At 42.4% G+C, this 14,377-nt stretch overlaps 1 protein-coding gene across 1 annotated transcript; it reads right to left on the bottom strand.

Annotated features, from left to right (window-relative positions):
• Positions 1-6,086: 6,086 nt before the first annotated feature.
• On the bottom strand, positions 6,087-7,373 carry LOC128365209 (protein NLRC3-like; the record flags this gene model as incomplete). The annotated part of the gene is made up of 1 exon (XM_053325871.1): positions 6,087-7,373. A coding segment is annotated over one exon (1,287 nt), but the record flags the coding sequence as incomplete, so codon positions are not given.
• Positions 7,374-14,377: the final 7,004 nt, after the last annotated feature.

Below are 14,377 nucleotides of genomic sequence, written 5' to 3'. Positions count from 1 at the left end.
CTCGCGCCAACCTGAGGAGAGGCATCAAGGCTGCAAAAGCAGACTACAAGGGGAAGATAGAAGGGCAACTCAACAACCCCCGACAGATGTGGCAGAGCATACAGTCCCTCACCAACTACAAGGGCTCCGCTGCGATTCCTGGGGACTCAGACGTAGCACTGGCAGAGGAGCTAAACAGCTTCTTTGCCCGCTTTGAGTCCCAAGCCCAGTACTCAGCCACACCACCCCAACCTTCACTACATCCCACACCAACCTCTGACACCACCCCACTCACCGTGGAGGTAGTGGACGTGAGACGTGTGCTCCGTGCTGTCAACCCTAGGAAGGCCACAGGACCGGATGGAGTACCAGGGAAAGTACTCAAGGCATGTGCTGACCAACTTGCACCAGTCTTCACTGTCATTTTCAACCTGTCACTGAGACAAGCCACCATCCCAGCCTGCCTAAAATCGGCCACCATCATCCCAGTGCCCAAGAAGTCACCCACAAACAATCTCAACGACTTCTGCCCAGTAGCACTCACCCCAATCGTCACAAAGTGCTTTGAAAAACTGGTACTGAGACACATCAAAGCCTGTCTCCCCCCCACCCTTGACCCACACCAGTTTGCATACCGGACAAATAGATCCACTAAGGATGCAATAACCACCGCTCTCCATGCTGCACTGAGCCACCTCGAGAAAAGGGGGAGCTATGTCAGAATGCTCTTCATCGACTACAGCTCAGCCTTTAACACAATAATACCGGACATTCTTATCCCCAAGTTGGCCAACCTGGGGCTCCCATCCTCCACCTGCTCCTGGATCAAGGACTTTCTGGTCAACCGACCCCAGCACGTGAAGCTGGGTCCTCACCTCTCATCCACCCGAACGCTCAGCACCGGCTCGCCCCAGGGCTGTGTGCTGAGCCCACTACTCTACTCACTCTACACGCACGACTGCAGACCCACCCTGAGAACATCATTGTGAAATTCGCGGATGACACAACGGTGGTGGGGATGATCACAGAGGGGAACGAGACGGCCTACAGAGATGAGGTCCTTAGACTCAGTGAGTGGTGCGCCCTCAACAACCTGGCACTGAACATCTCCAAAACTAAGGAACTCATCCTGGACTTCCGACGGAACAAAGCCGCTCCTGCCCCCCTGTACATCAACGACGGATGTGTGGAGCGAGTGGAGGCCTTCAAATTCCTTGGGGTCCACATCTCTGCTGAACTGTCCTGGGCAGCCAACACCACCGCACTGGTCAAAAAGGCGCAGCAGAGGCTACACTTCCTGAGAGTGCTTAGGAAAGAGCAACTCAGCACCAACCTGCTGGTGACCTTCTACCGGTCAGCCATTGAGAGCCTGCTGACCTATGCTGTGTCAGTGTGGCACTCAAGCTGCACACAAGCGGACAGGAAAAGACTGCAGAGGGTGACCAACACAGCACAAAAGATCATCGGCTGCCCCCTATCTCCCCTGTCCACCATCTACAACTCCCGGTGCCTAGGAAGGGCAATGAGCATCATAAAAGACCATACACATCCCGGCTACCACCTCTTCAACCTGCTGCCCTCTGGCAGGCGCTACAGGACCATAGCAGCCAAAACAAACAGACTCAGAGACAGTTTCTTCCCAAGAGCCGTCACCATACTCAACTCAAGCTTGCACTAAGAAACTGATCCAGACCCAATCAAGATCTGTCACTGCACTACAATATGTCTTAACACCGCCATTTGCATATCAATATGCTCTCAGACATATACCTTTGCACTATTACTACAGCATACTTGCACTAAAAATGTCATGGCTACCTCAACCATGTGCTGCTAACCACTACAGTCACTTATTTCACCTTTACTGTACATAATTTTCTTTAATGTCTATTTTATGTCTATTTTAATGTCCATTTTATGTCTATTTAATGTGTGCACTTCATGGCGAAGCTTCAAATCTCATTGTACTTTGTATAATGACAATAAAGGCATTCTATTCTATTCCATTTGTTCTTCACATCATCTTTTTATTAAATGTATTTTTTCTGATGCATTTTATTCCTTAAATGTAAAAATGAAGCTCAGAGAAAGTTCAGACAGGAAGAGCATCTTTTTTACAAGCTCACATCTATAGTTTGATTTCTCATCCCTCAGTCATTCTGATCTTTCTCACAGCTCATCATTTCCTTTCTGTCATTTCTGGGGCATCAATTAAGACGTCAGCTGTTCACATCACCTGCTCACATCTAACCAATAGCACGCTGACACACCTTCTTTGTCAGCCTATCATATTGCAGCTGTCTTTTTAAATGTTTCTCCCTCTCTGCTCAGTGCTTTCAGAGCTGCTGCATATCAGGATGATTCAGATTCAAGTAGTTGACTCTTGGGAGAAATGTCAAGTATCAGGCTTTGTCAACCAGCTCAGTCTGCTGTTGTACTCACTGCATGTTTATCAATTGTAGCCTGTTCATTGAAGCAGTGTTCAGTCAGCGTGACTGCTCTCTGCTGCTGTGGGAACATGTGTGCAAATATTAGTAGCCTAGTACTTGGATTTCTATCTAGATATTGTAGCTGCGTTGCTGTCTGCATCACTTTAACTTCCTCGCTTCAAGCAGCAATAGTTTTACCTAGCCTTTGTTCAAAAGTCAAGTCACACACAGATGAGATCAGCTGTCCTAATTAACGTTGATTCAGGTGCCTGGTTCAGTGAGCCGCAGTCTGTGTCCAGCCAAAGATCTTCTCTGAGAGAAGATGCTTCCTCGCTCTGTTTAGTTTCTTCATCAAACAATGTTCATGAAACATGGCCACTCTAAAGATTTCCAGTCAGTAAGTAAGCATCTTTCTTTGCTCACAGGTAACATCTATCACAAGAGCTTTTCATAAAGTCACTTTGAAGGTTGTTTCTATGCAGCATTTAACTTTGTATTTGGGTTCCAGTGATTCAGCAGTAAGCTTCCTAGCTAGCGCTGCATGTACGTAGCTGCTAGGCTAAATAGTAAACTTCACTGTTAGTTTTATTTGATTTCCAACATTTGTACAGAGCTGACCATGCTCCTCTGATACTGATGATTCTGGACAGGAAACACTTATTTTCATGCTTCGTCTTTCACTTTAGTTTCCTTTCATTCATTCAGAACACCTTCATCAGTGAGGACTTCATCTTCATCAGTGAGGACTTCATCTTCATCAGTAAGGACTTCATCTTCATCATTAAGGACTTCATCTTCATCAGTGAGGACTTCATCTTCATCAGTGAGGACTTCATCTTCATCAGTGAGGACTTCATCTTCATCAGTAAGGACTTCATCTTCCTCAGTAAGGACTTCATCTTCCTCAGTGTGACATGTAGCATCAGATCATCATTCAGCTCACTGTGTTCAGCAGCAGTTATGTTTCTGTAAACCTGACAGCGTTTCTGTTTTATTTATAGAAGCATCACATTGTTGGCTCTCGCAGCATCATTCAGATTCTTTTATTGTGTTTTTATTTGTATTTATTTAGTGTTCTTATGTGTGAAGGACTCTGGACCAATGATATTGTGTTTAAAGTGATATAAATAAGTTGAAGTTGATGCATCAGCAGCTTCACCATCGCTGGCTACAACACCAGCAGCATTTCAGAGTAAAAGTCAAATGTTGAGCTGCATGTATTCTGCTGTCATTTCACTGATTAAATTATTTTATTTAGCGTCGCTGTCATTATGACTGACAACATGATGTAGATGACAGGTGATGTGATCTACAGACTGACTGTGTAGTCATTCTATCATATTTATTATTATTATTATTATTATTATTATTATTATTATTATTATTATTATTATTATTTACAATATGATTTTAGAAGCCCCTTTTCTTCTGAAGATGAATTCATTGACCTCTTTTATTCATCCTTTAACAAGGTCTACAGATATATCAAATGAAGGAGCACGTTGATCTTCAGACTCAGGTTATTTATTAATGATGTCATGTACTCAGCAGACATGTGAGGTCATTATCAGCTCCTCTTCAACATCTAGACTGTTGGTCATCTACAGCATCCTGATGGCTCTTCAATAAATGACAGATGAAAGGTGTGTAAAGCTAACAGCTATGGTAAGCTCTGCATATAACTGGTGGTTGGTGCTTCATGTTTAGTCTCACCATTCTTTAGCTGCTCTCTAATCTCTGCTCACTGCTGAGCTCCTTGGAGCTTCCAATCATCTCTGACTTCAATCATCATTGTATGTTACTGTCTAGTTTAATAAGTACAAGTTAGTCCTGATCTCTAGCATTGCTGGCTATGGCCCATCATGCAACAGGGCAGACTGGACAAGTTCACATTGGTAGCTGTTCAACTCATCATGCCCGTTAGCATCGCTGCTGCTAATGGAGCTCTGGTTTTATTATATCGGCTTATGATTGACATGTTTATTATTCATAGTGTGCAATAAAGAAACCTGTCATGCTCATTATTTAGTTTCATCTCTTAGATTATTATTATTATTCAAGATAATCCTGAAAATTATGAACCAAACAGTGAAGGATGTGAATTAAATAAAAAGAAAACAATCTATCAAAGTTACAGTCAGTGAACTCACTTCAAAGTCTTCAGTTTACAGTTTGGACTCTCCTGTACAGCATACAGAAGCTTCTCTGATGAATCAGACAGGTTCTTTAGACTCAGGTGCAGCTCTGTCAGATGAGGGTTGGACTTCACAGCTGAGGTCACAACTTCACAGTCAGTGTTTGAGAGTCTAAAGGCAGTAAGTCTGTAATGACACAAATATTACAACATATTATCATGAAGTGGCTCAAGGTTCAGACTAACAAGGAGAACACATGTTTGAATCTCAAAAACTAAAATAATGTATTAAAGTAAGTTATTAACAAACTAAATGTAAACTCCATGTGTAATGTGTAGAATCAGTAGTGTAGGGAAGTGCATGGATGAGGGGAAATGTGTGCTAGACAATAACAAACACATGAAGCAAAGAAAGAAAAGAGATGTTGCTGGTGGAAGAGAGAGGGAGACACTGAGCAGGCCAGCTTTGATAAGGTGATCCAGCCCAAAGCCCAGCTGATGCTTCAGCCCGATGACTCCATTATTAAAATCATTTTATTCCTTTAATATAAAACAACAGTTGAGAGATAAACAGGAAACAAGAGGAGAGAGATCAGTGGAAGCTGCAGTTATACTGGAAGCATCTTAACCAGTAAGCTAGCAGAACACTCCCAGTTCAGCTGATGCTGTCTCACTGTGCTTGAATGAAACAATCATTCTCATCACTCTCTCTCAGACCTGCATACTTTAATCTTTGTTTAGCTTTAATCTTGCAGATGAAGGAGAGAACATGGAGTTACATTGAGGCTTCCATAATGTGCACAGTGTGTGTGTGTGATCTGATCCCATGTCTGTCTCCACTAAGTTAACATGAGGACATCTTGATTAGAAAAGCACTTTTACTGTCCACTATGTTTAATGTGACTGCAGGATATTTAGACTCAGTTCAGCTCAGTGAACAGTTCCAGTTGAGAAAGATCATCTCTCTTTGCTACCTGCTGCTGTCAGGTTCACATCCATAAGCAGCTACATTTACTGACTGTTCACAAACACTAATGAAACTAATAATCAAAGATGATTCAGATCTTATTTTAAAGCCTGCTGAGTAAAATCAGGTATTACCTGTATGTCTGATTATATATCATGTAATAATAACTTTACTGCTTTCACTGATAACTGTAAAATACTGATATATGTTGTGATAAAATGCTGCTGTAATAAAACCTCAACCACAACCTCTAAAGTCCTTCATGTGTTTCACCAGGTTTGAATGAATCCTCCAACACACAAAGGAAGAGAAAGAGAAGAAAACACTGTCAAATCCAATAATGACTAGAAATAAATAGAATAACTGTTCATTAACTTAACAGCTATAAACATCAACATTATTTAAACTCAACATTTAAACAGCTCAACAACATCTGAGACTAAATATAACTGACATGTTATTTCACATATAAACAAGTAGAGCACTATTTTAACTATAATAAAACATTTATATTATTTATATTTGAAGAACTAAACTACTAATCTACACTGATTTATAATGTTAATCACATCTGGACTTACCGAGCCTTTCTGCAGTTCCTCACAGCTGGGATCAGTCTCCGTCGTCCCTCCTCTGATGTGTTGTACTTCTCCAGGTCCAACTCATCCAGAACCTCCTCTGACATCTGCAGCATGTAGGCCAGAGCTGAGCAGTGGATCACAGAGAGTTTCTTCTCTGATCTGTTCTCTGACTTCAGGAACTCTTGGATCTCCTGATGTACTGAGCGGTCGTTCATCTCCATCAGACAGTGGAAGATGTTGATGCTTCTGTCAGGAGAGATACGCTTACTGTTCATCTCCTTCAGGTTGTTGATGACTCTCTGGATGGTTTCTGGACTGTTGTCTGTCTGACCCAGCAGGCCTCCTAAGAGACTCTGGTTGGACTCCAGAGAGAGGCCATGAAGGAAGCGGACAAACAGGTCCATGTGGCCATTTTTACTGCTGAGAGATTTCTTCATGGCTCTCTTCAGGAAGTCATCCAGAGATGAGTCACTGTAGTCTCCTCCCAGGAAGTCCTTCAGTACCTTTGTCTTCCTGCTGGTGTAACAGTGGTACATGTAGACTGCAGCCAGAAACTCCTGAACGCTCAGATGAACAAAGCTGTAGACTGGTTTCTGGAAGATCACACTCTCTCTTTTGAAGATCTCTGTACAAACTCCTGATAACACCGAGGCCTCTGTGACATCAAGACCACACTGCTCCAGGTCTTCTTGGTAGAACATGATGTTTCCTTTCTCCAGTTGTTCAAACGCCAGCCTCCCCAGCTTCAGAAGAAGGTTCCTGTCAGCCTCCGTCAGCTCCTGTGGACTCGTCTCATGTCCCTCATCATACTTGTTCTTCTTCCTCTTTGTCTGAACCAGCAGGAAGTGTGAGTACATGTCAGTCAGGGTCTTGGGCAGCTCTCCTCTCTGGTCTGTAGTCAACATGTGGTCCAGAACTGTAGCAGTGATCCAGCAGAAGACTGGGATGTGACACATGATGTGGAGGCTCCTGGATGTCTTGATGTGTGAGATGATTGTGCTGGACTGCTCTTCATCACTGAATCTCCTCCTGAAATACTCCTCCTTCTGGGGGTCAGTGAAGCCTCGTACTTCTGTTACCCTGTCCACACATGAAGGAGGGATCTGATTGGCTGCTGCAGGTCGGGAAGTTATCCAGACGAAAGCCGAGGGAAGCAGCTTCCCCTTGATGAGGTTTGTCAGCAGCACACTGACTGATGACTTCTGTGTGACATCAGACATGACCTCACTGTTGTTGAAATCCAGTGAAAGTCTGCTTTCATCCAGGCCGTCAAAGATGAACAGAACTTTACAGCCAGCGAGCTTCTCTGCTGTGAGCTTCTGTAATGTTGGATAGAAAACATGGATCAGCATGAGCAGACTGTACTGCTCATCTTTGATCAAGTTCAGCGACCTGAACGAGAACAGAATCAGCAGACTGATATCTTGGTTGTTGGAGCGCTGTGCCCAGTCCAGAGTGAACTTCAGCACTGAGAAGGTTTTTCCAACGCCAGCGACGCCGTTCATCAGAACCACTCTGACTCTGTGTAAGACTTCACAGATGTCCTGATCCTTGGTTGGAGCGTCATGGAGGGTCTTCATCTTGGAAGCTGTTTCAAACTGCCTCACCTCATGTTGGGTATGAACCTCTTCAGTTTCCTGTTGGTCAGGTAAGACTTTAAAGATGTCCTGACACTTGATTGGAGCGTCATGGAGGGTCTTCATCTTGGAAGCTGTTTCAAGCTGCCTCACCTCATGTTGGGTATTAACCTCTTCACTCTGTCCCTCTGTGATGTGGACCTCAGTGAAGATGCTGATGAGGAAGGTTTTAGTTCCTGCTTCATCAGTTCCTTGAGTCACACATTCACATGTGCTGCTCAGACTGATCTGATGTTTATCTAAAACCTCCTGCAGACCACTTTCTGCTGAAAGAGAAGAAAAAAGGTAGAATGAAACAGAAATCAGTGTGACTGTTAATGTTCAGTAGGATAGAGGAGGTAGATTCCTGTTTTCAGAGATGATGACATCAGCAGACAGATCTTCAGTCTTACTTTGTACAGTGCTGGTCTGACTGTCTGTCTGCAGTCCAGGTCTGGTTCTGGATCTTTTTCCACAATGGGGACAGGAGGAGTCTCCTGATGAAGCAGACTGGTCCCAGTATGAGTTGATGCACTGTCTGCAGAACCAGTGTCCACAGCTGGTAGAGACTGGATCCTTCAGGACGTCCTGACACAAAGAACAGCAGGACAGCTGCTCCTCCACAGAAACAGCCCTCCTCTTCCTCTCTCTGTGGACATGAACACATTCTTTATGTCACATGACATTAGTGGAGGCCAACCGACAGCTCACAAGCTGCATGCAGCTCTTTCCCCACATAAACAGTCCAGACTCTCAGTATTTACACACTTACACACTTTCTGTTCTTCAGCCTCTGAGATTCAACACATTCAACTTGAAATAAAATAAAATAAACTACAATCACAAGAGTTCAACAGTAATTAGACAGAGACAACAATGTGCCAGCAAAGGCAGAGAAGAAGAAGACTGCACGCTAGTAAACATGGATGTGACAAACTACAATTCAAATGATTATTAATGATTGCATAATAAACCTGTGCTGTGTGAAGTTTAAGATGGCTCCATGTCATAAAGAAGACTGTTATAAAATAAAAGCCACCAGGAGATGAAAATAAAGGCTTTTATTAAAAATACAATAATATATAAAAGATCAATGTTTATAATGTAGATTATCAAATGATATTAAACTGAATCATCTTCAGGTCAGTTTACAGTAGAAACAGTCTCTTACTTTGTGTCTGAGGGTCCAGGTCCATTACTGAAGGTTGGAGGAAGATCATTAGACGAGTCACTCTTCATAAACAGACAGCTGGATATTACAGACTCTGCTCCGTCCTCCTCTTCCTCCTCTTTCTTCATCTTCTGGAGTCTGAGAGGTAAACCAGTAACACTGGAGAGACACACACACATACACAGTACAATAAACCCAGTCCTGCCTCTCAACTTAGTAGCTTCTTATTAGTTGACATGACTTTAACTACAACCATGTGTGTTTTCTAGTCATCACAAAGAGAAACTTTGACTCTGGTTTAAATCCAACAAACAGACTTCAGATAAACATGTGTGTGCTTCCAGGTTGTGAACTACAGGGCAACACAGGAAGCTCTGCTCCTCTCAATACAACATGAGCTAACCTGAAAACATGGTTTACTAAATGTTGCACTGTCTCTACAATACTGACAATCTCTTATTTCTGCAGTGCATTTCTATTTTATGTCATTCATCAGGAATCATATGCAAAATGAGTGGAAATATGATTCACACTAGAGGGCTGCTCATAACTAACTGAAGTGTGGCAGTTGGTGATGGTTTGGATCAATAGAGGAGAAGAAGTGGATTAGAAGATGCATGCAAAACAAACTGGAAGAAAAGTCTCAAATCTGCTTTTTTATGGCATCAAACACGTTGGACACTTTAGTCCAAAGTGGTAAATGTGCCAATAAAAGATATTAGATACAAAGATTAAGTTTTAAAAAGCTTTTCTTGGTCCCTCAGTCTGTGCACAGAGTCATACTACTAGTTTCTCTGTTATGAGGCAGTCAGCATACAGTCATCCAAAAAGAAAATCCAAGTCAGTTGACTCTAAAGACCAAAGTAGTGTCTTCTACCGTAAACGTTAGACCAGTGCTGGTCCTGGTCTCCCTCGGGCCCTAAGCAAAGTTCTGCTGAGGGGCCCTGACCCATGAGCCAGCTGCATGTTCACCATTTATTTCATTTGACACACAGTCACACCTGATTAGTGTTCCTGCTCCAATCCTCCCTCTTCTAAAACACTTTGCACCATCTGTCATTCTAACAATAAGTAGACCTATTCACAACACAATGAAGTAGAAACTATATTTATTGAAAAGAAGAAATACAAAATGTTAACAAATACTCAAAGAAGAAATCTGAACATATAACATATTCTGTTCTTATTTACTGTGAGAGATGTGACTATTAACTAATTAACATGTTATAATCAATATTTAACCAATAGTCATTGCTGCAGTATCCTCCTTTAGTCCAAAGTAGTAACTAGTTGAAGTGAACCTCCACTGAGAATAGATCACTGTCTTGTTTTAACATGATGTGCATCTTATTTTTCTGCATTTCATATCATCATATATTCACAGATGCTGCTTGATGCAGCCTGAGTTTAACTTCTATTCAAGGATCAGCTGCTGGATGAATTCAGGAACAAACACAGCTGCTTGTTCACGTTCATGAGTACGCTTTGTAACTCAGGTGCGGTCTTGGCGGTGGGCGGGGCCTCACGCAGACTACGCAGACTACGCAAGACCGGCTCTGATGTTACAGCTGATAACACACAGCTGGAGCCCTCTCTGTGTCTGTGCTGATAAACTGATGAACATATCGTATCATACAGTGATGTTGGCTTTTATGTGTTCATTAGTTGCTGATCTTACAGGATAGAAGATGTCAGTACGCGATCAGCCAACCCCGCGGAAACATGTGAGCTCTCCCTCAAAACACCTGATAGAGTTCAGATAAACACGTGTTTTCTAGTCATCACAAAGAGAAACTTTGACTCTGGTTTAAATCCAACAAACACACTTCAGATAAACATGTGTGTGCTTCTTAACTGTGACTTCTCTCTATTTAGAGCTCAGCAGTGAGTCACGTGACATCGCTGTGAGGACGCACAAACCAGGAAAACAACAACAGGAAACAACGTTTAACACCTCAAACTCTGTCATTTCACATTTAATCAACTAAACAATGAATGTGATCAATAATCATCAGATTGATCAATAATGACAGTAATCATTATTTACAGTCCTGATATTAACACTCACCTGCCTCACACTGTTTTCCTGCTTCTGCTCTGATGACTGAACAGACTTTCACCTTTACTCCCTACCTGTCTGCTCCTCCCTTCTTTATTAGACGTCACATAAAACTTTCAGTGCTCCTCCCCGTTTAGTCTGCCCCTTCTTTACTGGAAGTCACGTGTGTGTGTGTGTGTGTGTGTGTGTGTGTGTGTGTGTGTGTGTGTGTGTGTGTGTGCGTGTGTGTGTGTTTTCTAAAAATCAAAATCCAAAACCAGAAAACACATTGATAATAATAATAATAACCTAAAGTAGAACATTAGTTAGAGGGCCGACTTCAAATATTATTAGCTTTATCATTATTATTTATTATTATTATTATTATTATTATTATTATTATTATTATTATTAATTATTTATTATTTATTATTTATTATTATAAGCTTCTGCATCAGTCACTGCTCAGGCACAGCACTCATAAGAGGACCAAAACTACAGACCACAATACAGAACAATACCCCCAGAGAGAGAGAGGCGGGTATGGCCAGAATTGGGACTTTAAGATTTAGATATATCTGAGTAGAAATTAATATGAATATGACCGGATTTATAAATGTATATATAATTAATATACATATAAAAATGGGACACACAAATAAATGTATATATGTATATAAATATACATACATTTGTTAATATATTGTCGAGATTTGAGAATAAATATGCTTGACTTTGTGTGTGCAGTCTGGCAGTCTGCATTTGTGTATTCATTGTTCGCATTTGTGGATCTATTTTATGCTCTCGTGTCCATGGCGTCATTTTGACACACTCCTACCGTGCTGCAAGATCCACAAACAAATGCATACCGATTTGAATGTGAACAAGGGCAAAGCCCTCAATTCACGGAATATCCACCAGATGGCAGTTCAAGACAGAGGCTTTGGCAGATCAATATGGAGTCGACAAGTAGTATGACTCGGGCTGTGTCTCAAATGGAGCACTTACGTGAGTGCACCAGAATGTAGTGCGTAGTGCGCACTGAGCACTTACCTCTGTAGTGCACACTGTCGTGGGTAAGTATTGTCTGAAATGGAGCACTGGCGTTTTGCACTTAGCGGAAGTGACAGGCTTGCATGTCGCTGCTGGCCGCCAATTGAAATCAGAAAACTGGGCAAAAAGTCCCTCCCCTTCCGCTACGTAGGCAAAATGGCGTCCGTTTAGTGTGAGTAGTGTCCATCATCTCACACTGGATTTTTTGTCCGTTATAAGTGCACCATCCGGGTACTTTCAGAGCACTGAGTTTTCGCTTGTTCTTCAGTGTGAACGCACTATGCCCTAAAACATAGTGCTTGAAGTGTGCAAGTGCGCCATTTGAGACACAGCCTCGGCCATTGTCGGATAGCAAGTGATCGCCTACTGGTGACGTCATTTCCTCATATCAAAGTAAGAGCACGCAGTCTTTCTATGAGCTTTTTAAAAATGTTTATCAGCGATAAGCGACGTGCATTCATGGTTTCATGTTAATGTCATACAGTGATTATTAGTGTGTTTATTTGTTCTATGTATATTATCTAGCACACACTTTATACATTTCTGTACATTATTTGGTGTTGACTTCCCTTAAAGGTACTGAGTACTGATACTCAGCCTGTAAAATACAAACATTACATTTATATTTAATGTACCTTGAACTGGATATCTGAACTGTGTGGACGCCTGCAAGGCTCCCAGCTGAACACACATGAACATGTTATCTATTCTAAACATGAACAAGTGCAAAGCTAACGTTAGCAACCAGCTAGCAAACTGCTATTTATCTGTCCACACAAACACTGATGGTCAGTGTGTGTGTGTGTGTGTGTGTGTGTGTGTGTGTGGGGGGGGGGGGGGGTCATTCAATACTGAACTATAGAACGTTAGTTCTGTTAGTCAGAATTAAGAGTGTGCTTTTAGTTCATGCTCACAAACATGAACATTTCTTATCTAAACTACTGACTGGGATTCATGTATTTATAGTTCAAATCATTTCCTGTTGCTGTTTATATTTACTAACACTACTCACTATAACTTTGTCTCTATGTTTATATTTACTAACACTACTCACTATAACTTTGTCTCTATGTTTATATTTACTAACACTACTCACTATAACTTTGTCTCTATGTTTATATTTACTAACACTACTCACTATAACTTTGTCTCTATGTTTATATTTACTAACACTACTCACTATAACTTTGTCTCTATGTTTATATTTACTAACACTACTCACTATAACTTTGTCTCTATGTCAAATTGACCCCGTCCGTTTTAACTGTTCCTTTTTTCCTTCTTTCCTTCTCTCTTTCTTTCCTCCCTCTTTCCTTCTTTCTTCCCTCCTCCCTCCCTCCTTTCCTTCCTTCTTCCTTCCTTCCTCCCTCCCTCCCTCCTTTCCTTCCTCCGTCCCTCCTTTCCTTCCCTCCTCCCTCCCTGATTTCCTTCCGTCTTCCTTCCCTCTGTCCTTCCTCCCTCCCTCCTCCCTCCCTCCTTTCCTTCCTCCCTCCCTCACTCCTCCCTCCCTCCTTTCCTTCCTTCCTTCTTCCTTCCTCCCTCCCTTCCTTTCTTGACTCAAGGACAACAGGAGGGTTACTAACACTACTCACTATAACTTTGTCTCTATGTTTATATTTACTAACACTACTCACTATAACTTTGTCTCTATGTTTATATTTACTAACACTACTCACTATAACTTTGTCTCTATGTTTATATTTACTAACACTACTCACTATAACTTTGTCTCTATGTCAAATTGACCCCGTCCGTTTTAACTGTTCCTTTTGTCCTTCTTTCCTTCTCTCTTTCTTTCCTCCCTCTTTCCTTCTTTCCTCCCTCCCTCCTTTCTTCTTTCCTTCCATCCTTCCTTCCTTCTTTCCTTCCTCCCTTCTTTCCTTCTTCCCTCCCTCCTTTCCTTCCTTCCTACTTCCATCCTTCCTCCCTCCTTTCCTCCCTCCTTTCCTTCCTCCCCTCCCTCCCTCCTTTCCTTCCTCTGTCCCTCCTTTCCTTCCTTCTTTCTTCCCTCCTCCCTCCCTCCTTTCCTTCTTCCTTCCTCCCTCCCTCCCTCCTTTCCTTCCTCCGTCCCTCCTTTCATTCCTTCTTTCTTCCCTCCTCCCTCCCTCCTTTCCTTCCTTCTTCCTTCCTCCCTCCTACCTCCTTTCCTTCCTCCGTCCCTCCTTTCCTTCCTCCCTCCCTCCTACCTCCTTTCCTTCCTCCGTCCCTCCTTTCCTTCCTCCCTCCCTCCTTTCCTTCCCTCTGTCCTTCCTGCTTTCATTCCTCCCTCCTCCCTCCCTCCTTTCCTTCCTCCCTCCCTCCTTTCCTTCCTTCCTTCTTCCTTCCTCCCTCCCTTCCTTTCTTAACTCAAGGACAACAGGAGGGTTACTAACACTACTCACTATAACTTTCTACTGTATATATGTGTGT

This window comes from Scomber japonicus, chromosome 9, assembly GCF_027409825.1.
Source record: "Scomber japonicus isolate fScoJap1 chromosome 9, fScoJap1.pri, whole genome shotgun sequence".
NCBI lineage: Eukaryota > Metazoa > Chordata > Actinopteri > Scombriformes > Scombridae > Scomber > Scomber japonicus.
Note: the sequence above shows the minus strand (reverse complement) of the source record. Positions and strands in the feature narration are given on the sequence as shown.